Source organism: Stigmatopora argus, chromosome 12, assembly GCF_051989625.1.
Source record: "Stigmatopora argus isolate UIUO_Sarg chromosome 12, RoL_Sarg_1.0, whole genome shotgun sequence".
NCBI classification, from domain to species: Eukaryota; Metazoa; Chordata; class Actinopteri; order Syngnathiformes; family Syngnathidae; genus Stigmatopora; species Stigmatopora argus.
The window spans coordinates 8,763,719-8,786,103 of NC_135398.1; the positions used below are offsets into that span (position 1 = coordinate 8,763,719).

The window sequence follows — 22,385 nt, forward strand, 5'->3', positions numbered from 1 at the left end:
CTTTCAAAGCCTGCCATGAAGAGAAAGGTCGGTGATGAGCACAGACAGTTTCAAGAAAAGTGGGGAGTGCAATATTTCTTTGTTGAACACAGGGGCACCCCGACGTGTCTCATTTACACTGAAAAAGTTGCGGTGCACAAGGAATACAATTTGAAACGTAATTGTACTATGAGACATGCTGAGGAGTACGAAAAATACCAGGGAGATGAGAGAGCCAACCAGGTTGCCAGTCTTAAAACACGTCTTCTGAGGCAACAGGATCTCTTCAAGAAGGCTACCAAAGACAGTAATGCAGCAGTCAAAGCTAGCTACGCCGTTTGTGAGTTGATTGATCCTGTGCTAAGTGATCCCAAATGGCTCATGGACTTGGCTTTTCTTGTTGATATCACACATGAGCTTAATGTACTGAACAAGAAGCTACAAGGCCAGGGGCAACTCGTCAGTGCTGCCTATGACAACGTGAGAGCATTCTGCACTAAACTTGTGTTATGGAAAGCCCAGCTCTCTCAGACAAACCTTTGCCATTTCCCAGCATGCAAGGCTCTCGTGGATGCAGGCACACCATTCAGTGGTGAGAAGTATGTTGAGGCCATTTCGAAGCTACAGGAGGAATTTGATCACAGATTTGCAGACTTCAAGACACACAAAGCCACATTTCAAATTTTTGCGGACCCCTTCTCCTTTGATGTGCAAGATGCCCCTCCTGAGCTTCAAATGGAGCTCATTAACCTGCAGTGCAACTCTGCACTCAAAGCCAAGTTCAGGGAGGTGAGTGGAGAAGCAGACAAGCTTGGGCAATTTTTGAGAGAGTTGACCCCCAGCTTCCCTGAACTTTCCCGAAGGTTCAAGCGGACCATGTGCCTTTTTGGGAGCACATACTTGTGTGAGAAGCTCTTCTCCACCTTGAACTTCAATAAGTCCAAGTACAGGTCCAGACTTACTGATGAGCATCTTCAAGCTCTACTGAGGGTCTCCACTGCTTCCTCCCTCAAGCCAAATGTTACTATGTGAGAAGAAGTGCTGCCAGGTCTCTAGCAGCAAGGAGTAGGCAAGAGAAGCCGTGTTCAGAATATTTCATGTTCAATGTTCCATTCAAGTTCAGAAAGTTAAAGGTTAAAGAGCTGTTAATACAGAAATTTGAAACGGAATAAAAATAATTCATTTTCTCTACTTAGCCAGCCAGTGAATATCTACTGTATGCTCATTAGTATTATTTGGTTTTATATTACTGATTGATTTATTTTTTATTCATCTTTAAGTTAATTTATTTAATTCATTATTTTTTGTTAAAAAATAAAGATATTTGATAACGTTGGAAAGTTTTATCAGTGCTTTTCTTGTGGAAATCCTGATGCGGCCCAGTCTCACCCAGACTCGGCCTCTAGCGGCCCCCAGGTAAATTGAGTTCGAGACCCCTGCTGTAAGAGGTTCATTACTGAAATCTACTGGCCAGATTTGGTTTTGCAATCTTATTATTACCATGTAATACTATGGTGATTTTCACCTTCAATACGTTTATACCCATTTTTTCGTTAATTTGGACCAGTCTCCTTTCATCTTCTTTGATGACACTTTTTTCTTGTTTAAATGATTGAATGTTAATAAAATACAAATTACTATAATAGAAAGACATTTTCATTTGCACTTTTTGCTCTTTATTATCGTTTTTTTATTTGCATGTACTATTTTAGAGCTTGATGGGATATAAGTTAGGCAAAAACATAATATTTGAAATGCCCGCGGATACCTAGTTGTCGTTAAATTGCCGTTTAAGGTCAAAAGGGTTAAGAAACCCCGCGGTGACACACGCATAATTTAACAGTTGGCCACCACAGATTGTAAAAAGTAAATTTATATTCTATCATTTTCTACAAATCCATCGCGAGTATTACGACGATAGGTCTGCAAGTTTTTATTTTTTCGTTTTGTTTTGATTATTTTGTTCAGGCATCCTGCGAGGACACCTCGTGTTGATAACTGGGGGCTTTGCAAACACACTTCTGCATCAGGCAAGTGAAGATGGCGGATGTGTTAAGTGTTCTTCGTCAGTATAATATCCAAAAAAAGGAAATCGTCGCAAAGGGAGATGAAGTTATATTTGGAGAGTTCTCCTGGCCGAAGAATGTTAAGACCAACTATATAATTTGGGGGTATGTCAGCTTCAAGTTTTATTTTTGATTGCATTTTTGCGGGCCTGCAGCTTATCGCTTGTGCTCCGAGTATACGATATCGGCTGAGTAGCTACTGCATGCTAACCGAACTCTTCAACTCCTATATTTCATACACATTTAGATGATTTTCATATTATTTTGTCCGCGATCCGTTAAGCACAATTAATGGCAATTTTGCTTTATTACAGTGCATTATTGATGTGGAGTGTCATCTAAGCAACACAAAACTTGTTACGACAACATGTTGTCAAGTAGATTTCTGGCAGATTTACTTATTTATCTTATTTTTTCCAGTTTGGTGGAAATGTTTTTGTAACTGCGGCTGTAGATGTTCATATTTGTTAGTTCTCCGTAAACGTAACTGCAAGCTATTTACGTACGGAGGCCGACCTGTCCAAAAATAAATTGATAATGCAACCCTTGTTTGTAAAAGTGGGCCATCAGTGTTTTGCGTAAATATTTATATTAATTATATTGTTATTTTTAATCCCCCCAGAACTGGTAAAGAAGGCCAGCCCAAAGAATACTACACCTTGGACTCTATTTTGTTTTTGCTCAACAATGTACATCTACCACATCCGTCCTACGTGCGAAGAGCTGCAGTAAGTATTGGAAAAACCTTAAAATTTGGTCTTTTGTCAACGTTAATGGTGTGTGTTTTTCCCTGATTAATCTCAAATCATGATTTTAAGTGTATTTTTTCTTTCCTTCTGTTTGATAGACAGAGAACATCCCTGTTGTTCGAAGGCCTGATAGAAAAGGCTTGCTTTCTTACCTTAATGGCGAGAGCTGTAAGTAGCATAAGGGACATCACATGTTAAGTTAGTCAAACAGATTGTTTATTTACTCATTGTTAAATAAATTCTAAGCTTTTCCTTTTTTGGGTTTGTGTGTGTGTTCACAGCAACGTCGACTAGTATTGACAGAAGTGCACCCATAGAAATCGGCCTGCAAAGACCAACTCAAGGTATATTTTGCTCTATACGCCAGTGCCCGTTTTTGTATAATAATAATAATTACAGGCTTAGGAATACATTATTCTTGAATGATCATGTTTTAATCGCATCCCAATATTTGTACCAAAATGCATTTTTTACTAAAGTGTTTAGTGCATGATTAAAAATTCTTGAAAAATCCTATTTAATGTATTTGAATTCAAAATTTAGAAGGAAAAAAATTGCACAATTTACAATGTGCCATTTAATTCTCAAATTGACACGGTTTTGCATGTTTTTAGTGAAAAGAGCTGCTGATGAGGTTTCTTCAGAAGCCAAAAAACCCAGGATTGAGGTGAGCATATTTGACACATCCAAAACTTTTTAATTTAGGATGACATTCATGATGCAATGTATGCAATCAGGGAGTGTTAAATTTATAATGCTTTGTTCAATTTGTTAAATTTGACTTAAACTTGGTTTCATTGCATTAATTTTTCTTGATCCTTTATTCAAAATGTAACAGAAGTCATAATGATTATTTTTGTAGTTGTACTCACACCCCTTGGACACAACAGTTTTTAATTTCCTTTTAAATTTTGCATTTAGGATGAGGAACGGGTGCGCCTGGATAAGGAGCGTTTGGCTGCTCGTTTGGAGGGCCACAAAGAGGGTATTGTACAGACTGACCAAATCAGGTACTGTGTACAAAATGTACTTCTTTTGGTCTCAACAACTATAGGACCCCAAACCTATGTTTCCCCACTTCATCAGATCACTGTCTGAGGCCATGTCAGTGGAGAAAATTGCAGCCATTAAAGCCAAGATCATGGCCAAGAAGCGGTCTACCATCAAACCTGATTTGGACGATGACATAACCGTGAAACAGAGAAGCTTTGTGGACGCTGAGGTAGATGTCACTCGAGACATTGTCAGCAGAGAAAGGGTCTGGAGGACAAGGACAACCATTCTTCAGAGCACAGGAAAGGTACAAATCAATCCAAAAGTAATTGCATCCCATCAATTTCATCTTATTCTTCCAGAAATCTTGTTCTGCCATCAAAATTGTGTTCCGCAAGGCTTTCAACAAGACAAAATCATAAACTTTAATCACTGGTATTTATTGTCGCTTGAAGACGAATGGACTTGTTACGCATCATTGTTGGAGTTACCCAATTATAATTTGCAATGGTAGTGTAGTGTAGTGCCACAAGATGGCGACAAATCACCACTTAAAATCTTGAAATACATGTGAATGTATGAATGGCAAATTCGTTATGTGGGAAGTTCCTGTGACCAAATAATAAGCATCTTTTGTTCCTCTTGTAGAACTTCTCCAAGAACATCTTTGCCATTCTTCAATCGGTGAAAGCCAGAGAAGAAGGGCGAGCACCTGAGCAGAGACCAGCACAGAACACAACTCAAGTGGTAAAGGACATTAAAAAATTAATTAATAAATATAATCATCCTCACGGCAGTCACCAAAATCTTGACGGTTTCCATGCAAACAAATGTTCAAAATTAGGCTGTTCAAATCCAAGAATGTTTCCTTTTAATATTATGGTTTGAAAACTAATAACCTCTATGATATTTACCAGGACCCTTCGCTAAGGAACAAGCAGCCTGTCCCCGCAGCCTATAACAGATACGATCAGGAGAGATTCAAAGGAAAAGAGGGTGAGTGTGCTCATTTCACTCACTGGAATTGTGAACTTGTTTCAATTGAGCCCGTGCACGTGCACACGGAGCAACTATATCTTCGTCGCAGTTTTGTTTCTGAAATTTTCATGAATGAACCCAGCAATGTTGTTGTTGTTTGTTTCAGAAACGGAAGGTTTCAAGATCGATACCATGGGTACCTACCACGGAATGACTCTTAAGTCAGTGACGGTAAGAACAAAGATCTTTCAATCTAGCTAAGAGGGAAGCGTGACAATCTAAAACAAAAGACATATTTTCCGAGAGATTGAATGTGGACATTCTTTATTTCAAATTTACATTCAAATTCTTATTGATTGCTCGGAATACTGACATCTTTTCTAAACTGGATTTATTTCGGGTTTTTTTTTTTTTTGTAAGATTTTGTCTAATTAACATCTTGTCTCGTCAGATTGCTGCATCCTCCAGTATTTGATGATTTCTTTGGGCTCAAAGCCATGGGATGTTATCAGTTGTTTGTACTTGCATACTCTGTAGGGTATCCGCCAGTGGTAAAACAAACCATACGGTGGATTGGTGGGCTCCAACCCAAGCTTGGCCAAGCACAATCCCACATTCACGTCCTCCAGGTGGACTTGGCGCAGACTCAAAGAGGCGGTGTAAATTCTGGGGGCCAAATCTCCAGAAAGCACGTATCCGGTACCTGAGCAGAAGGGGGGAAACTTTGCTTTGGAGTACTCCTCTTTGGGAACATACGCCTTGTTATTTTTGTCCTGAATGGGTGACTCATTTCTTATGACAAGTCCTGTGAAGTAGTTCCTCTTGGGCTTCAGCTCTGGTTTTAGCAGCCGGTGGATGAGCCTGTCTGTGTTGACAAACATGTCACTGTCTGTCTTCATGACATAGCTGGCCTCCGAGCAGTAGCGTGCCACCCAGTGCAGTCCCATCAAGGTCTTCAGCGTTAGGTTGTAGTAAGAATCCAAGAAGTCCTGCTGGATGATATCGTGATATCTTTGGCTTTCTTCCGAGAGGATCTTTTGGTGGTTACTTGTCAGCTGCCCCTCATATTTTCCAAGCAGAAAGAGCCGGACGATTGCCACCGCTGGGACCACGCTCTCATTCGCCCAGGTCTGTCGCATCGCTTCTCTTGCTTCCACCTGCAAAGCCTCTGTGGTAATTAGAAACACCAAAAATGGTGCTGCTCGACTCCCTTTGCATTTGTCGGGTTCGTTGATAAGGTAAGGGAAAAGGCTGTAACTGTTAAAGTCTCCCGACTTTATCAGGTTGCTGTTAGTTGGTTTTAAATGCTCGAAAGTCTTGACGCTCTTAATAGAAATGATGCTTTCCTCTCCGTGGGAGCTGATATTTTCTTTGCCTCTGAAGTCCTTCCAGAGGGAAATGCTTGTGTTCAGCTTTGATTTGTCTTTTTGATGTCCTTTTTCTACCACCACTCCGATATTTGGAGCGATGTGTTTGATCAGAACAATCAGCAGAGCCACCAGTGAGAGCAAAAAAACGACTTTGCTTGCCTGTACAAAGCAGTGGCGTCTTTTCAGCCGCATGGTTCTGGCTTAATCACTTTTGAAAGTCATCCAGATGGTATCGGAGTAGTCAGTAGTAACCTAGGAGAAAAGAGAACATATTAAAACACTGTATTCCAATTCGTTGATAGCAACACAACGTGCGGAGGTTCCCAGACCCAATTGCAAACACACCAGCTTTATGTAATGGTGTTGTGAAAACTTTGTTGATTCTGGTATCTGTGGTAACATTTCATTTTAAGGCACAATGCATTCTTGTAAAATTCTATACTCAGGTAAGTTACAACTGGGCACAACCTTTTGCCTCAATCCACAGTTTGCGGAGAAAAGGATAGAAAACAAAGCAGCCAATCAGTCTTATACGTATACTGTGGTGGGACTCTAACTGCAATTGGCAGAATGTGATTTACTGCCTAAATGGCAGGTTGTCATTTGAATGTCTCTTCAAGGGGCTCAAGTCCAAGTTAAGTCATGGGTCATTGTTATTAAACTCCCAAGTTAATGTGCAAGGTTTTTTTATGATTTAAAATTTTATGATTCCATTCCACACCAGTAGTATTGTGTTCTAAATTTTAACCTAAGATAATCCAAATTGTTCTCAGCAGTGGAGTAGTTCAGTGTTATTCTTATCACAAAATATGATTTGCATTAGATACTTTTCAATTCTTACTGTATCTGCATTCAGGGAAAGTAAGGTAGAAAACACCCATTTATATTCCAGTTGAGAAACTACAAGTGACTTATTGAATGTGTTTGTCTTGAAGGAAGGTGCGTCTGCTCGGAAGGCCCAGACTCCTGCACAACAACCTGTACCTCGTCCAGGTTAGTTGAGAAATGCAAAGAAACAGCATCCCGCTTGGGATGTTGTTTGTTTTAGTTTCAATGTTTCATTGTCATATTCCGTGGAATAAATACGGAAGACAAGGTTTCAAGTGATTGGGATCCAATGGGCACGGAACTTGGAAAAAAGTCTTCTGGGAAACTGTGGAAACTTCACAATTACTATTTTCATTTTTACTTATTACACTTCCATTGAATTCCATGGATTGGAACTCTCGCTGTCAATAGTAGTGAACGTATTAAATGTATATTTTGAAATTAAAGTGTATTTTTGTCTCTTCTAGTTTCACAAGCCAGACCGCCACCAAATCAGAAAAAAGGTATTAAAAAAATAATAATTAACAAATATATCTTCAATAGGTTTATATGATCTTAAATTCAACACAATGCAAAGTCAATACATCAACAACAAAAATGATGTATGAATGTGATATTTTTTCTCCTAACAAGCTCCCCTCTGCCCACAGGGTCCCGAACTCCCATCATCATCATCCCGGCCGCGACCACTTCACTCATCACAATGCTGAACGCCAAGGATCTCTTGCAAGATCTCAAGTATGTTTCACAGTCACACATGGGAGACTTTCAGCGAGATCCAGGCTCTCATTTGAGCCAAACCACCTCTCCCCAGATTTCTCACATCTGACGAGAAGAAGAAGCAAGGCATCCAGCGTGATAATGAGGTTCTTCTCCAGAGGCGCAAAGACCAGATCCAACCCGCCGGCAACACGCTCTCTGTCACCGTCCCCTACAGAGTCATCGACCAGCCACTCAAACTCGCGCCGCAGGACTGGTAAGATTATGTTCAATGAATTAGTACAGCAACAGACTAAGTGTTTTCGACTACAACCCTCCCAATTCAAATGCATTGGATGTCCGTCGCCATTAAAGGGAACTTCGAAAGCAACAGTTCTAGCTTGGCTGTTGATATCTCGTTATTTTGCAGGGACCGAGTGGTAGCTGTGTTTGTGCAGGGTCCCGCCTGGCAATTTAAGGGCTGGCCCTGGCTGCTTCCCGATGGTTCTCCCGTTGACATTTTCGCCAAAAGTAAGTTTCTTGAGAGCTGTGAGTAGATGCAGGACGCTCTCAAAATCTACGTGATCACCTCTCTTTCAGTTCGAGCCTTTCACCTAAAGTATGACGAGGCCAAGACGGACCCTAACGTGCAGAAATGGGACGTGACGGTCCTGGAGCTGAGCCGCCACCGGCGCCACCTGGACCGACCCATCTTTCTACGTTTTTGGGAAACACTAGACAGGTGATTAACAACTTTTGAGACTTTTCTTCCTCACAACGTTTTGAGTTTTGAGCATGCGTCATCATTGACCTCAAGTGTTTCTCTGTCCTCCAGATACTTGGTGAAACACAAATCTCACCTCAGGTTTTAAACTCGGATCGCAACGGCCAAACTCCGAAAATCCCGATCAACCTTTCGGCACTGTCTCATTGCTCGGCCCGGTTCCACCAGTGCTGAGCAGCAGTGCCATATTTCACCGTGATGCTACAAGGAGAAGCATGATGGAGTACCCAATGGATTCCCTGAGCACTTAAAATGCAAATGTTGCTCTTCAAATTTTTTTTAATGATCTGTATTGAGAAAAGATGCTCATAATCCGTATTTTCTATTTTAAACATAACATATTATGGAATCAATCTTGTTCACTGCTGTTGACGCGGATAGACGTTCAATCAATTTGATCTAGGGGGGCTGCGAGTGGTTAAATTGTTTGGATATCCTAAAATAGACATGTAAGCTTCATGTTTGCACTCGGTGAAAGAGAATTTTGTAACTTATCCTTTCAGTAAAGTCACGTTTTCCTCTGCGTTGGGAAGTTTGTGTTGCGGTCTGATGTATATACACACGCTGAAAGCCTTTGAGGCAAAGAAGAAACACTTTTAATACTTTAGAAAATATCCTTTCAGCTCCTTTCCTGTTTTTCTTTTGTTTGTTTGTTTTTGCCGGATCCTTTTTGAGATACTCGGCCATATGGTGACCCGGTCCCAAGCTTCAGTTTGCTTTGTCGATTTCAGGGGAGCGGGAAATATGGAAACGGTTTCTTAAATAATGACTTAAATAGACAAATAAACGCCTATAAGAACCTCAACTGTGCGCTCTTGTTTGTTTAGCCAATGTAGTACATGTAGTTTTTATCATGATTTTTTGTGAACATTCTTCAATGTCAAATTGTTTGTGTGCATGAAAACAAATATAAAATCACAAAATCAAACGAGGCGTTGAAAGAAGAACAAAACGTTGCAACTGTTTTTGTCTATGGTTTTAGTGAGCAATCATTGCAACATTGTGGAGTTTCCCAAACAGACTAATTTATTTGTTTTTTTCAATCAACAATGATGAAAGGTAGCAAATAAGGCATTGACAACACTTTTTTGTTTGTTTGTTTTTTACCTAAAAAGGATACCAGATGTCGCACATGTTTGAATTTAACAGAAAATAATCTCAAAACATTAAACAAGTAATGAACTTTATCATAATGGGTAATTTTTTTCACTTCATTTGAATTTTCATTTTAGCTTTAGGTTGAAATTAATTTATGAATTGTACCATAATATTGTTATCCTTCCCACACGTTCTAGCACTTAATTACATTTCAACTAAATCAACCTTTTCTAAAAATGCCATGCCCTCGAATCTATGGTTTCTCTTTCATAAATTACACAGTATTCTCAGGATGCCACATTTTTTTAGCCTCCTATCTGACCTGAACAGTTCAAACAGACGCCAATCGCCATCAATGGCAGAGAACGAGTTCATTTCCCAATATTAGGACATACTGAGTCGGCCAAGTGATGAGTGCTTCGGCCTCACAGTTCTGAAGTCGAGGATTCGATCCCAGGTCAGTACTCACTGTGTGGAGTTTGCATGTTCTCCCCGGGCTTGCGTGGGTTTTCTCCAGGTTTCCTCCCACTTCCCCAAAACATGAATAATAGGATAATTGAACACTCAAAATTTTCCCTAGGTACGATTGGTTGTCCCTGATAGATCTGTAAAACAACTTCAGGAGCAGGTTAAGAAAGAGGGAGAACAATTTCAAGGAGATACGTTTATTACCAAACTACAGGATGGGGAGAGCTCGAACGGCTGCGAACGCACAGCCTATTCGCCACGACTCTCTCCGAACGAACAGTTTGTGCATCTATTTATATGTGAAAACATGATGCTGCACAGAGAAGATAACAGAAACAGGATGTGGGCTGATACGTCCAAACAACTGTAGAGCCGATGTCTTAACATGACTCAACATTTTTCATTACTCACACCAAACCGATGCAACACTAACAAGCAATTGCAAATAGTGAGTCCACTTGTGCCCTGCGATTGGTTGGGCACCAATTCAGGGTGTCTCCTGCCTGATGCCCGTAGTTAGCTAGCATAGGCTCCAGCACCCCCTGCGACCCTCGTGAAGATAAGTGGTTCAGAAAATGAGTGAATAAATAGTACATACTGTATTTTTCAGAAAACAAATATGTTGGGAAACACTTTTGCCACTAAATAAAAAAAATAACTACCATTTTAGTTTCACTTTTGAGACAGAAATCTATGGTTGAACTTCAAATTAGAGTAAAAGTGTCCTTCATCCACTTTTCCAAACTTTCCAGCCTTGCTCTTCAAAGCAAACATCCAACATAGTGGAGGTCTGTATTTGCTTTTTAACTAGGAGATGGGTTCAACTGAACAATTATTAACCAGTCCTGATCTGATTGAGAACATTTGTTCAGTTTGGTCAGAGAATATTACAAAATGTTTTGCAGGTGTCTTGGATTTGTCTTTCTCTTGTCCTTTCCTGGACAACTTCTTGGTATGTCTACTTCATACTAACGCAGTTTTACTGAAAAATAGAAATGACTTTTTTTTATTTTGTATTATTTGTTCCTAGGCCAAATGCCAGCGGAGCCTTGTGATGCTCCCCAGCTGGATGGAGGTTTTTTAGTGCCTGAGCAGAGGAGCTATTTGCATGAAAGCAGCCTCGCATATGCTTGCAATGCTGGACAGAAACCAGCAGTGGAGGGTTGGTGGGCCACCAGTGTATGCCTTAATGGGTTATGGTCTCATATACCACAATGCATTGGTGAGTAAGTATAATGTATATGTCAAATTATGATGAGAAATTTAGTTACTTTAGGAACAGCATTGAAAATGTAACCAGACAAGAATGAAACAGTCTATTGAAATTGATGTTTTTGAATTAGTTCCTTACCAGTATGCAGTTGGTCAGGTTTCGTTTCTTTATAAGTTGAACTTCTTCATCAAGTGGTCCAATTCTATGTGCTTTTGCAAAGTGTTTCAACTGTATATAACACAACAACCCGCTCGGTCACTTGTAGTATTGTGATCACAGGCGGGTACAGTTATGACGTCTGCATGTTTTATGGCTAAACCGGCTCCTCTGTGTCAACAAAAATATGTTTTAATAGTGAAATTCTTAGGGTTTATTGTTGAATGTTTTAAAAAGTCAAGTTTAAATCACAAATAAACACCCTCAAATTATTTTATTAGTTTTACCTGAAACAAGAAAATACAAATATGTCCTCCATTTTCCCCCAATGTCTAAACATAAAACACATTTCTAGCTACATAAACAAACACACCTCACTTTAAAACCACAAAAAAGCAGCTCGAATGCCTGGTTCCCATAGTTTTCTGGGATAGGCTCCAGCACTTCCGAGTAAATGAGTTCCTACTTGGAGGACCCGTTTTTCACTTGAAGGTCATTTATACTCACTTTTATTGTTTTTTTCCTGTTTCTTTGTACACATCTTTGCATTTTAAAGGGGAATTTTTGTTTGTTTTTCTTTCCTCAGATAAAAACACCTGCTTCGCACCAGATGTTCCTCATGGCAAATATGGAGAAAGTCCTGATGGCTTGTGGTACAAGGAAGGATCGGTCATTCAGATCAAGTGTGATGAAGGATACAAACACAAAGGCTGGGGAGTAAGAGCCACATGTAAAAAGGGAGCTTGGTCTACTTTGCCAGTTTGTGAGCGTAAGTCAATCACAATTACCAACTACCGTATTTTCTCGCATATAACCAATATTTGTAACAAAAAAAATGATGACTGAATCAAGGGTACGTACGGCTTATATGCGCACAAGACTTTCAGCGTTGCTATACTGTTTTTCACCAGTATATATTGGCAAATTAACATTTAGTACTATTTGTTGGTTATTTTCTGTTTTGCAGTAAGAAAACAACAATTACTGGGTGAATTACTAACTTCCTTATGATATTGACTCTAATAATGTGCTTTTGATTCATACAGTATCTCAGAAATACCATGTGCGATGATTTGTCTTAAGATATTCACTTTAAAGTAACACATTTGTATTCCCTATTAAAACCATGAATATGGAGGTGAAAATTGTGAATCAGTGTGCGGCTTATATGCAAGAAATTGTAAAATTCGATGATTTTAAAGCAATTTTAAGGGTGCGGCTTATACGCGGGAGCGGCTTATATGCGAAAAAATATGGTAGGTCAGGGGTGGCCAAACCGGTCCTGGAGTGTCGCTGTGGGTGTAGGTTTTTGTTCCAACCGATCCAGCACAGGCACTTTGACCAATGAGTTTTCTGCAGAAAACAAGAAGCACTTGACTGCAATCCACTGATTGCACTTGTAGGATACCAGATTAGTGAAAAGTTTTCCTCTTGATGGGTTGGAATGAACACCCGCACCCACTGCGGCCCTTTGTGGAAGGTTGGTGGAAGTCATTTGTTTTGTAAATCACAAGTAAGTCTCTCGTTTTCATCCTAAATTCGTGAATCAAGTCTCAAGTGAAGACTGACAAGTCTCACACGTTGAGTCCTGTTTCTGTACTATAAGGCACAACTAAAGACTTTAATTTACTCAAAAGCTGGAAGTGCGCCTTCGAATCAGATGTCCCTGATACATGGATCAATATTGCTTAATCATTGTATGAAATTCCCTTTAACACAGCTCCATGGAGTTGATGACCCTTTCAATATATGTTTAATTTCCCTTACATTTTCACAGGAAGTGAAACGTCTTGTGATAAGCCCCCTAACATCCCACACGCTGTCGTCCTTCACAAATATCAGCACATATTTGCAGCAGACTCTGAGATTCGTTATGAATGTGAGGATGGCTACAGCATGGAGGGAGCAAATTCCAGAAAGTCCATTTCTTGTGTCTCTGGAACATGGAAAGACGTGCCAAGCTGCAGTAAGTTTGAAAATAGTCGAAGACATAACACATTAAGTAAACATTGTCCTTCCATCAGACACTTTTTGTACATGTTTTCTTGTATTTACACTAACACATGTAGCGAATGAGCCTTTTTGGGGGGGCTAACGGTCAATACTCTAAAAATTACATAAAATGAAATACTAGCCAGAGCAAACATTCCTTATTTAATGGCTTAATTTATTTACACTATTGCATATATTGTGTTTCTAAATGTGTGTGTGTGTGTGTGTGTGTGTGTGTGTGTGTGTGTGTGTGTGTGTGTGTGTGTGTGTGTGTGTGTGTGTGTGTGTGTGTTGGGAGTTGCAGGTGTGTTCTCTTTAACTTTTTCTAGTGACAGTACGGTTCTAATTATCTTCAGTAAAAAAGTAACAAAAATTTTACTGCTTTTCGGGGGCTGCTTCAGGTTAATATCATTCGATTCATTCCAATGGAGAACATTTATAGTAATTTTGTTACAAGCTCAGTGAAAAGTTAAATGTGTATGTCAAAGTATAACAGCGTGTATATTGAGATTGATTAACTCTGGATAATTATAGTTATGAGACTGCATGCTTTTTGTGGAAAGAAAAGATGACATATTCACATTAAAAAATCACTTGGAAATGTATATGGAGTTTTATTAGTTTTGTTCATGTATAAGTATCAACTTTGCATCAAGCCGTTAAAACGGATTTATTACAAAGCTGGCATTGGAAGACTTTGTTGTCAGCAGTGTGTGCGGGGATGTATATTTATTTTGTCATTGTGTTATAGCAATATCTAAACATAGTCCTGGAAATGGGGACACAACGGGAGTCATTGCAAAGCCTGTTGATTCCGGTAAGTTATTTACTCATTGCCATTGCCGTCAATGGCAACCAGCAAATTATCACAATGATGACAATAATCACTTATGTACCTGGAAAAACTGATGTTTTAAGGAAATACTGTAGCATATAATTTGATCAATCCTTAGTCATATTATACATTTGAGTGTAAAGGTTGGATAATGCCTGCTGTCCACTATAAACAGTACATCATATTTGGACCAACTGAGTAAAAATGATTTCCCCCACGACACTAAATGATCTCACATGGAGTGTACCGTAATAAGAAGACTAAAACCCAGCAAGTTTAGCGATAGTGATTTATGTTGATTGTCATCTTCTTGGTATGACTCTTTATGGCCTACTGCTTTTCTAATTTAGTTCTAATTCAGTCAAACAAATCTGTTTCTTCCGGGCCTAGTGTTTAATTGATCCCTTATTAATGGTTAATCTCTGCAAGGAACAAAAAACATCATTGTAGGACATACATATCTGATCCAAAAATATATCATACCACAATCAATGTGATGAATAGTATGATTGATTGGGATATTAACTGCATTAGCTGATGTTTTTCCTCCTGTCAAGGATCTGAAAGCACTTCTGACAAGAGGGACAGCACCACCTCACCCCTGACCATAGAAGGTAAATCATTGTATTCATTCATTCATGTATTTATTTATTGCAGGGACAATGAAATAAACATGACCATAAATATGGCAAATATAGCCAAATGCCTATTTTTTTATTGGCAGTCCCTGGACACATGCTGTGGATCTTTCCTAAATTAAAATAAAATTGTTATTAATAACATGGCACTGTAAAATCTTTAAAAAAACTCTTTTTATCTGAATTCGGAATGAATTACAGTTGACTTTACTTATATGTTTATGATAAGTATGGGTATATAATCGTACTTGTGGGCACCTTGTTCAGTGAAGGTGGTTTGACCAAATAAGCCTTTATAACACAGTTCACCCTCACGGCTTGATAATGATATAAAATTCATAGATAACAACAACACATTTGATCTTTATATTTTTTCATTAGAAGGTGAATTTACTTAACATGAGCAGGCATCAGCTCGTCTATAAACCCGATGAGGACACAACCCAAAAAAAGGCATTTATGGATATAATTTTGGCAAAAGAACATCTGCCCCCACGTGTGTGTTAACTATTACATGCATAAAATGAATGTATGTGATCATTATTATTATTTTAAATGTTTTTTCTTGATCCAGTTGATAACTGTGGACCGTACCCAAAAGTTCCAAATGGTGATGTCGTGCGAAAAAAAACAATGTCTTTGAGATACGCATGCAACGGTTTTTATAAAAGGGTCGGTCCAGAAACAGTAGTTTGCTACAATAACGGCTCTTGGTCACAACTACCTACATGCAAGGGTAAGTAAACTAACTTCTGCTTTGTCAGAGTTATGCCTCTCCTTGAAATAACTACAATTTCTACTTCTTTCTGCAGAAGACTACTGTCAAATTGACCTTGATGCGTACAAACACTACAGCCTCCAAGAATCTGGGACAATCATTCTAAAAGAACGAGAGAGTAAGAAAGTTCAGTGTATGTGGACATTCTACTCCAGCCTGGTTACATGCACTAAAGGAAAAGCTCGAGTTACCCCATGTAAGAACACGCTTCACTCATTTACCGCCATTGACAACAATAGGTGTCCATTCTTTTTGACTTGGGCTGGATGGCAGTTAATCATTACTGTCGGGTCTCCTGGTTCAAATTGATTTGACGTCTATCTTACTGACTAAATGACTAATTACATATTGATATAGAAATCCCTTTTTATCAGCACTGCTAAAATTGTAATTTTATTTTTGGCTAGGTTGTCATTCCCTGGATCACTATTGGGTACGTGTTATTTTCATATCCTGTATACATGATATCATTACTCATTAGTGACGCACATCTTTTATTAACGTATTTTCTGTCTTACCATGTTGGAAATAGCAAAGGTGCTACTAACGGAAGATCGCCCATCAGAAAACTGCCTCCATGTGAAGACAGCAGTATACAGAGACAAATCCTTTCTCGATATTTTTTTCATTAAAAAAAAATCATCCACATTTCTGTGAGAAGGAGCTCTTTGAGATTATTGGATGCTTCGTCACAGCAAATTTTGGGACACCACAGTGGGGCAGTGGTTAGCGCATTGCCTCACAATTCTGAAAAGCATTCAATGCTTAATTTGGCTTTTTGTGTACATTTCAATGTGGGACAAAATGACTGATTCAATAAGCTGGCAGCAGCTCGACAAGATGGCGGCGCCTTAAATATGTGTTTTTTGGAACTTCATGCGGTTTGACGGCACCCGACACACAAGCTGACTAATGAACATGAACACAGAGTTCTTGGCAGAATCTTTTCACTACTTCACTAGTTTCAAGACATTCTGAACAGATGCAGGCTTCACAGCCAGAGTTTAGTGTCAGCTCGCACTGCTCATAAGAAGGAATCAATAAGTGTTAAATTGGAGGGAAGTGCCAGTGAGTGAACCAAAAGCCCTGTGGTTCTGGTGTCATCATCTCCACCTTCAGGTTGACTGGGAAGAACGCAACACAGTTTCTAAGACTGGCTTTTGCTTCACTTTTGTGGCAGATAAACACCAATTGCACTCTGAGTGAAGAAAAAAAAAGATGATAAATTCAAATCAAATTCTACATCTGAAATGTGCATTTTTATCTACAGTACATTTTTAACTTCACAATCTGCAATGCAAATTTAATGGTCCTAAGAAAAGGTGACCATGTCGACAAAATGGTAAATGGAGAGCTCCTTTATCCCGCATTTATCGACACACGAACTTTAGTTATTTCGGCAGCTCCTTGGAAGAGAGGCAAGGAAATTGAAATTTCTCCATTTTTCTAAGATTTGACCAAATTATATCATTTCCAGCACTACGCAAGTTTATATCTAAAATCTTCATCACAACCCAAATTAGATGCTATGACATGACCTTAAAAAAGCTGCTTACATGAGACATCTCGGGAGTCTTTCTGAAAAGCGAAAGTGTTGTAAAGAGGCATGTTTGATCTGAAAATATAGAGAACGTTTGTTTAAGGTTACTGTTACCACAAGGGGGTGAAGCAGGTATTAAATCTAAAGGTTACCTTATATTTTCTTCCCTATGCTGTTTGTAGGTAAACCAAAAATGAAATGTGGGGTAAAGTCTGAGTACTCTGAGAAAACATCAAGTATGAGGAGAGCATATGAACTCCTCACATTAGACTGCAAGGGTGTCAGACTCGTGTTGGTTCGCGGGCCGCTTTAACGTCAACTTGATTTCACGCGGGCCAGACCATTTTAGATATAATATTTAGATATTTTTTTAAATAAATGAATTAAAAGAACTGTATTAAAATCCCTGAATATTCAGTTTTTAATAGCTCTAAAACAATGTTTATTTTAGCTTTTTTATTATATATTTTTAGATCTTACAAAATGATTTTTGAACTAAAAACACAGAAAAAAATTGATTAAAAAATTACAATTATTGATTTAAAAGGGGGAAAATAAGGAAATTTAATATACATATATACTCTTCATTTTAATTTGATCCTAAAACAGAAAGTCGGCACTCATGATTTACTTTCTCGGGCCACACAAAATGATGCGGCGGGCCAGATTTGGCCCCCGGGCCGCCACTTTGACACATGTGCATTAGAGCCTGAGTCAGGCCGGTGGTCCTTCAATCTGGGGCAGAGATGCTGACTAATACTCCATTCTGTTTACCTCAATTTTATTTTTTAGACTGTAATTTACAGCCCAAATGTGTGTACATATCTACTAAACTTTTAGGTGGATAGTTCACAAATTACTGCTTTTATATGACAACATCATGACCACAAAAAGAGCATTTTTTTGCCACCTGCCCAAACCAATAAGAAGAGAAATGGGTATAATTCCCTCATTAGATGTCACCATGAGAACAGCAGATTGAGACATTATTCACTGACCATGTGTTTGCCAGTGTGACACATATAACGCACGTCATTATTGAAACATATGTATTGAGAGTTGACAAAGACTTTGACGTACAATACAAAGTAGTACCAGCTGATCTTGCTGGTGAAGATGGACAAATTTAGGCATTTGTTGATGAACTCGGAGTATTTTATTGATGTAGTTTCAAAAACCAATTTTGAATTGAGCTGGAGCTCTTGATGTGATATTAACATTCTTTGAACAGCGGCTCCCGATTTGATGACACTAACTGAAACAAATTAAGCCCACTGGTTCCATTTCTATGCAGCTCATCTCATCACATTGTGTTCTCATCTCGCAATTAGGAAAGCATAATGGTTATTACACCGTAAAGGGGTCAGTACCTGATGTGAGGTACTGCGTACGTACCCTGCTTTCATGTTTTACATGCACACAACAATGTGAGCAGACACCAGAGTGCAGCAGAAAGAGTCATGCCCATTGTGCACTACACGTCCTGTGGGGAAAAATATTACAACTAATATTCAGGACAATAGATGTGGGTTGGTCTGAACATGGCAGACGTCAAAACGAGGATGGCGGTGGCTGGAAAAAAAATTGTGACATGCTGGGAAGATGAATAGCACATGGCTGTTCGGGTTTCAAATCATTTGAGCAAACTTAAATGTATTCATTTTCATAATTCCAAAAAGGAGGGCACTTTGTGGCATTTAGAAGTGAAAGAAAAATCGCAACAGACTGTACATACGCTCCCCAAAAAATACAATTTTTGAAATTCTAACTCTTTCTTTCTATATATACGTTTCTCCTTTAAAAACAAGTTACGTTTATAAGATTTTAACATTTCCATACAACTAGTACCACGCTGCACATGATCCAAATAATTCATATAAATCATGGGTGGTGAACAAGTTAGACACAAAGAGCAAAAATAAAAATCACAGTTAGAATCCAAGAGCCACACCACGCGGGTGACGTTCCAAAACAGACAAACGCACAAAAACACACAAAAAACACATTATTCACCATAACACTTTCTTCCCTTTACAAAAAAATAATCCAAATTGCCAATTTAAAAAAAAACCTTCATGCATTCGTTGCACTAATTACTAATCTGCCGGGCCGCTATTTTTAAAAAAATATAATTTATTATTTGTTTTTAATAATGAATTTGAGTGTGTCTTAAGAGAAAATAAAAATAAGAGAAACATGAAACGAGACAAAGAGCCACAATATTTCCAAAATATGAAGCAAAGAGCCGCATTCATTTTGGCCGGGAGCCGCATTCGGCTCGGGAGCCGCACATTCGCCATACATATAAAGCCCATCCCATTTTGGGGGGGTCCACGTCGGCGTTTGTTGGCGAATGTGGCGCATCACAAGTCGGTCTCGCCTCCTGGTCGAACGCGTGTCATGACATGCGCCCTCGAGACGGCACAGCTGAGACAACAGCGGTTGAAACCGACATCTGCACAGTCTGACGTCTAAACCATCACACCAAGAAGGAGCATTTTGCAGAAGATCATCGGGAAAGCATCGCTGAAGAATGGACAGCAAGCGTCGTTGGGCATTAAAAGGTAAGCAAGCGGATGTTAAAAATGTTTATATGCACCTCTGCAGCAAAATAATATTATTATACGGATGCATTGGGACTGGTTTTAAACCTTCCACAATGTGCATCCCCGCCTTTTCTTTTCAGCGCAGGGTTTTTGTGATGAATTAGAAATGGTTAATGGAATAATTCACTAAAGGGATGATGCGATTATGAAGTGGAGAAGGGCGAGCAGTGCTTCTTGATTTATCGAATATAATAGTGTGTATACTTGAAAACAGATTTGGATTTCGAGTATTTCAAGTTAACTCATACATTCAAATGTCAAATGTCGCCGTTTTCATAAAAAAGATGATGAAAGACTGTGTAAATCAGCATGTCAGTTGGCACCAGCCCCAATTGACCAATTCTGTATATGAAAATATTCCTCAAAGAGAAATCAAAATTCAGTGTGGAACAGCTATTCTCCCTCAACAATAAAGAGAATAGAAGAGAGAAGAGGCTGGAATTAAATTTTACAGTAATATATCATGTGTTACAGTTTACAGTTGTTTCAGTTACAGAACACTACCTTACTTTTAATGTTTATGACACTATATATTTCCATGTACACCAAATATATATATATATATATATATATATATATATATATATATATATATATATATATATATATATATATGTATATATATATATATATATATATATATATATATATATATATATATATATATATATATATATATATATATATATATATATTAAACTATCAGGTACTTGTCCTTATTTGGCCTAAAAGACAGAGCATTTGTACCTACAAAAACCATTCACTTGTCCTCAGAAATCAACATATTACTGAGGCTGGCAACCACCAAAATTGGCACAGAAACTCACAATATACCGAGAAAAAAAGTATTTTTGATATGAATATCCACAGCTGGTCCGCCCAGTTTAGATAAATTGGATGACAAGAAATACATTAAATACTTAAAAAACTTTTGTATTGTCATAACCAGAGTGTATATGACATTTTATTCATTTTAAACTCATTTGTTTTGCTTATATATATATATTAATACAAAATATAAGATTATGATGGGAGCTGTTTCAATATCGCTGATGATTAAAAAATAGACTCACAACATTAATTTAGTTTGGAGCCACCTGATGATGTAGTGGTTTACTCGCCTGACTTCGGAGTGGACTCAATTCATGCTGGTGGCAGTAGGATTGTGGCGTGAATGGTCATTTGTCTCTCTGTGTACTCTACGTGTGACTAGCGACCAGTCGCCTCTTCCAGTATGGCTGCTCCTTAAACACATTGGTGAGCAAGATTGCCATTGGATGTTGGCGTATTTGTTTTTCACTGGTGCAGTTGCCCCTACACTAATGTAGGCCTGGCCCATGTTATCCATATCAAAAACGACGACTATTACTAACCGTTTTAAATGTTAAGACTGTTTTATGGTAAACTGCTTCATCCCTTCACATATCACAATGTTTTACCTTCATCATATACAATTTTGTCTTTCACAGGCAAAGGTATTACCTCGTTGTGAACTGGACTCACTCAACCCACATTTTTTTTAATAAAAGAGGACCATGGTGAAGATACTAGCGTAAAAAAACTAGTGGAAGCCCAGAGGTGCCGCCATGGTCATCACCGACAGAAACGCGAGCGCTGCCATGTCAAAGAAAGAGCCAGCAAAGGACAAAAAGCGGAGAGCTTCTCGTCCTCACGGTTTACCATCGCCAGCCTTGTGCTGCGCCTGCGGTCTCTGTATTATGCTGGCCGGTCTTAACATCACCTTGGTGGGAATTTTCGCCTTCAGGACCCTGGTGCCTTCTGCCAACCCATCCATCATTATCGGACCCATCCTCCTCCTCGTGGCCTTTTCCTTTTTCGGGGCTTGTTGCGTATGCAGCCGGCTGCCTCCGCCTCACAGCTCGCGTGGTGCCAAAATGGGTGGTCGGGGCATGATCCTGGTAGGGAACGGCGGGCTGGCCGGGGGAGCGGCGTTCGAGATAGAGACCAGCGAGCACACGCTACAGGACACGACAGCTGTGCAGCTGAGTCCCACGTCCTCCTCCGCGTCTTCAAGGGGATCGAGTCCGGAAAAAGAGGCTCCTGACGCGTCTCTGCCTGGCACCTGCAAACTCTTCACCATGGAGACCAACGGTTCGCCGGGTTCTGCTGGCGTATTCTTTTCAGCATCAACTGACTCAGGAGGGGAGGTGAGGCTCAATCTGCCACGAGAAGAAATGGCCACCTAACCTGAGTTCCGACAGTGTAATTCCTTCTTGTTAATACCTAACTGATTGTGACTGTCTTTTTATTTACCTAAAAAGGGTACACACGTAACCATTTGCATTATCTTGACCTACTTTTGAAATTTCAGCGATCTAGTGAGAGGCAAGAGAAATCAGGAATTTTGTTGTTATTGTTTGTGGCTTTATATGAGAATGTTGGGTGTCAGTTCCTAACCAAACCCCCCAAAATTATATTTCATGCGCTGTTTCAAGCAGAGACAAGAGCTTCAGATGCGTTCTTAATTGTATTTCGGTCATGTCAAAAAACAGAGTCCACAACTGTGAGGTTGACTTTATACTTGTGAAGATTTGAAATCATGAATACTGAAAATATTTTCAACTGAACACTGCAGAACTGTTAAAATATAAAAA

At 39.1% G+C, this 22,385-nt stretch overlaps 4 protein-coding genes across 5 annotated transcripts; 3 read left to right on the plus strand and 1 right to left on the minus strand.

Annotated features, from left to right (window-relative positions):
- The first annotated feature begins 1,981 nt into the window (after positions 1 to 1,981).
- On the plus strand, positions 1,982 to 9,251 carry cdc73 (cell division cycle 73, Paf1/RNA polymerase II complex component, homolog (S. cerevisiae)). Its single transcript, XM_077615226.1, has 17 exons — positions 1,982 to 2,150; positions 2,668 to 2,773; positions 2,893 to 2,962; positions 3,076 to 3,138; positions 3,409 to 3,461; positions 3,716 to 3,804; positions 3,881 to 4,094; positions 4,436 to 4,534; positions 4,705 to 4,783; positions 4,932 to 4,996; positions 7,071 to 7,128; positions 7,431 to 7,466; positions 7,614 to 7,701; positions 7,778 to 7,939; positions 8,093 to 8,193; positions 8,263 to 8,404; positions 8,498 to 9,251. The coding sequence occupies exons 1-17, from the start codon at positions 2,020 to 2,022 to the stop codon at positions 8,532 to 8,534; spliced, it is 1,593 nt and encodes a 530-aa protein (XP_077471352.1). The 5' UTR covers positions 1,982 to 2,019; the 3' UTR covers positions 8,535 to 9,251.
- On the minus strand, positions 5,073 to 11,490 carry LOC144085686 (beta-1,3-galactosyltransferase 2). 2 transcript variants are annotated; one of them, XM_077615227.1, is made up of 2 exons: positions 11,364 to 11,490; positions 5,073 to 6,387 (listed from the first exon to the last, which is right to left on the minus strand). In XM_077615227.1, exon 2 carries the CDS (start codon positions 6,325 to 6,327, stop codon positions 5,197 to 5,199), a length of 1,131 nt encoding a protein of 376 aa, XP_077471353.1. In that variant the 5' UTR covers positions 6,328 to 6,387; positions 11,364 to 11,490; the 3' UTR covers positions 5,073 to 5,196. The 2 variants fall into 2 exon arrangements, with proteins under 2 accessions (XP_077471353.1, XP_077471354.1); XM_077615228.1 differs by lacking the exon at positions 11,364 to 11,490 and adding an exon at positions 10,014 to 10,264.
- LOC144085687 (complement factor H-related protein 1-like) lies at positions 10,824 to 17,320 on the plus strand. The gene is made up of 10 exons (XM_077615229.1): positions 10,824 to 10,964; positions 11,043 to 11,234; positions 11,968 to 12,150; positions 13,159 to 13,347; positions 14,125 to 14,190; positions 14,766 to 14,822; positions 15,421 to 15,582; positions 15,659 to 15,820; positions 16,032 to 16,057; positions 16,157 to 17,320. Exons 1-10 carry the CDS (start codon positions 10,907 to 10,909, stop codon positions 16,169 to 16,171), a joined length of 1,110 nt encoding a protein of 369 aa, XP_077471355.1. The 5' UTR covers positions 10,824 to 10,906; the 3' UTR covers positions 16,172 to 17,320.
- A 2,174-nt stretch (positions 17,321 to 19,494) lies between these two features.
- On the plus strand, positions 19,495 to 22,261 carry tmem275a (transmembrane protein 275a). Its single transcript, XM_077615634.1, has 2 exons — positions 19,495 to 19,728; positions 21,240 to 22,261. The coding sequence occupies exon 2, from the start codon at positions 21,357 to 21,359 to the stop codon at positions 21,975 to 21,977; it is 621 nt and encodes a 206-aa protein (XP_077471760.1). The 5' UTR covers positions 19,495 to 19,728; positions 21,240 to 21,356; the 3' UTR covers positions 21,978 to 22,261.
- The last annotated feature ends 124 nt before the right edge of the window (positions 22,262 to 22,385 follow it).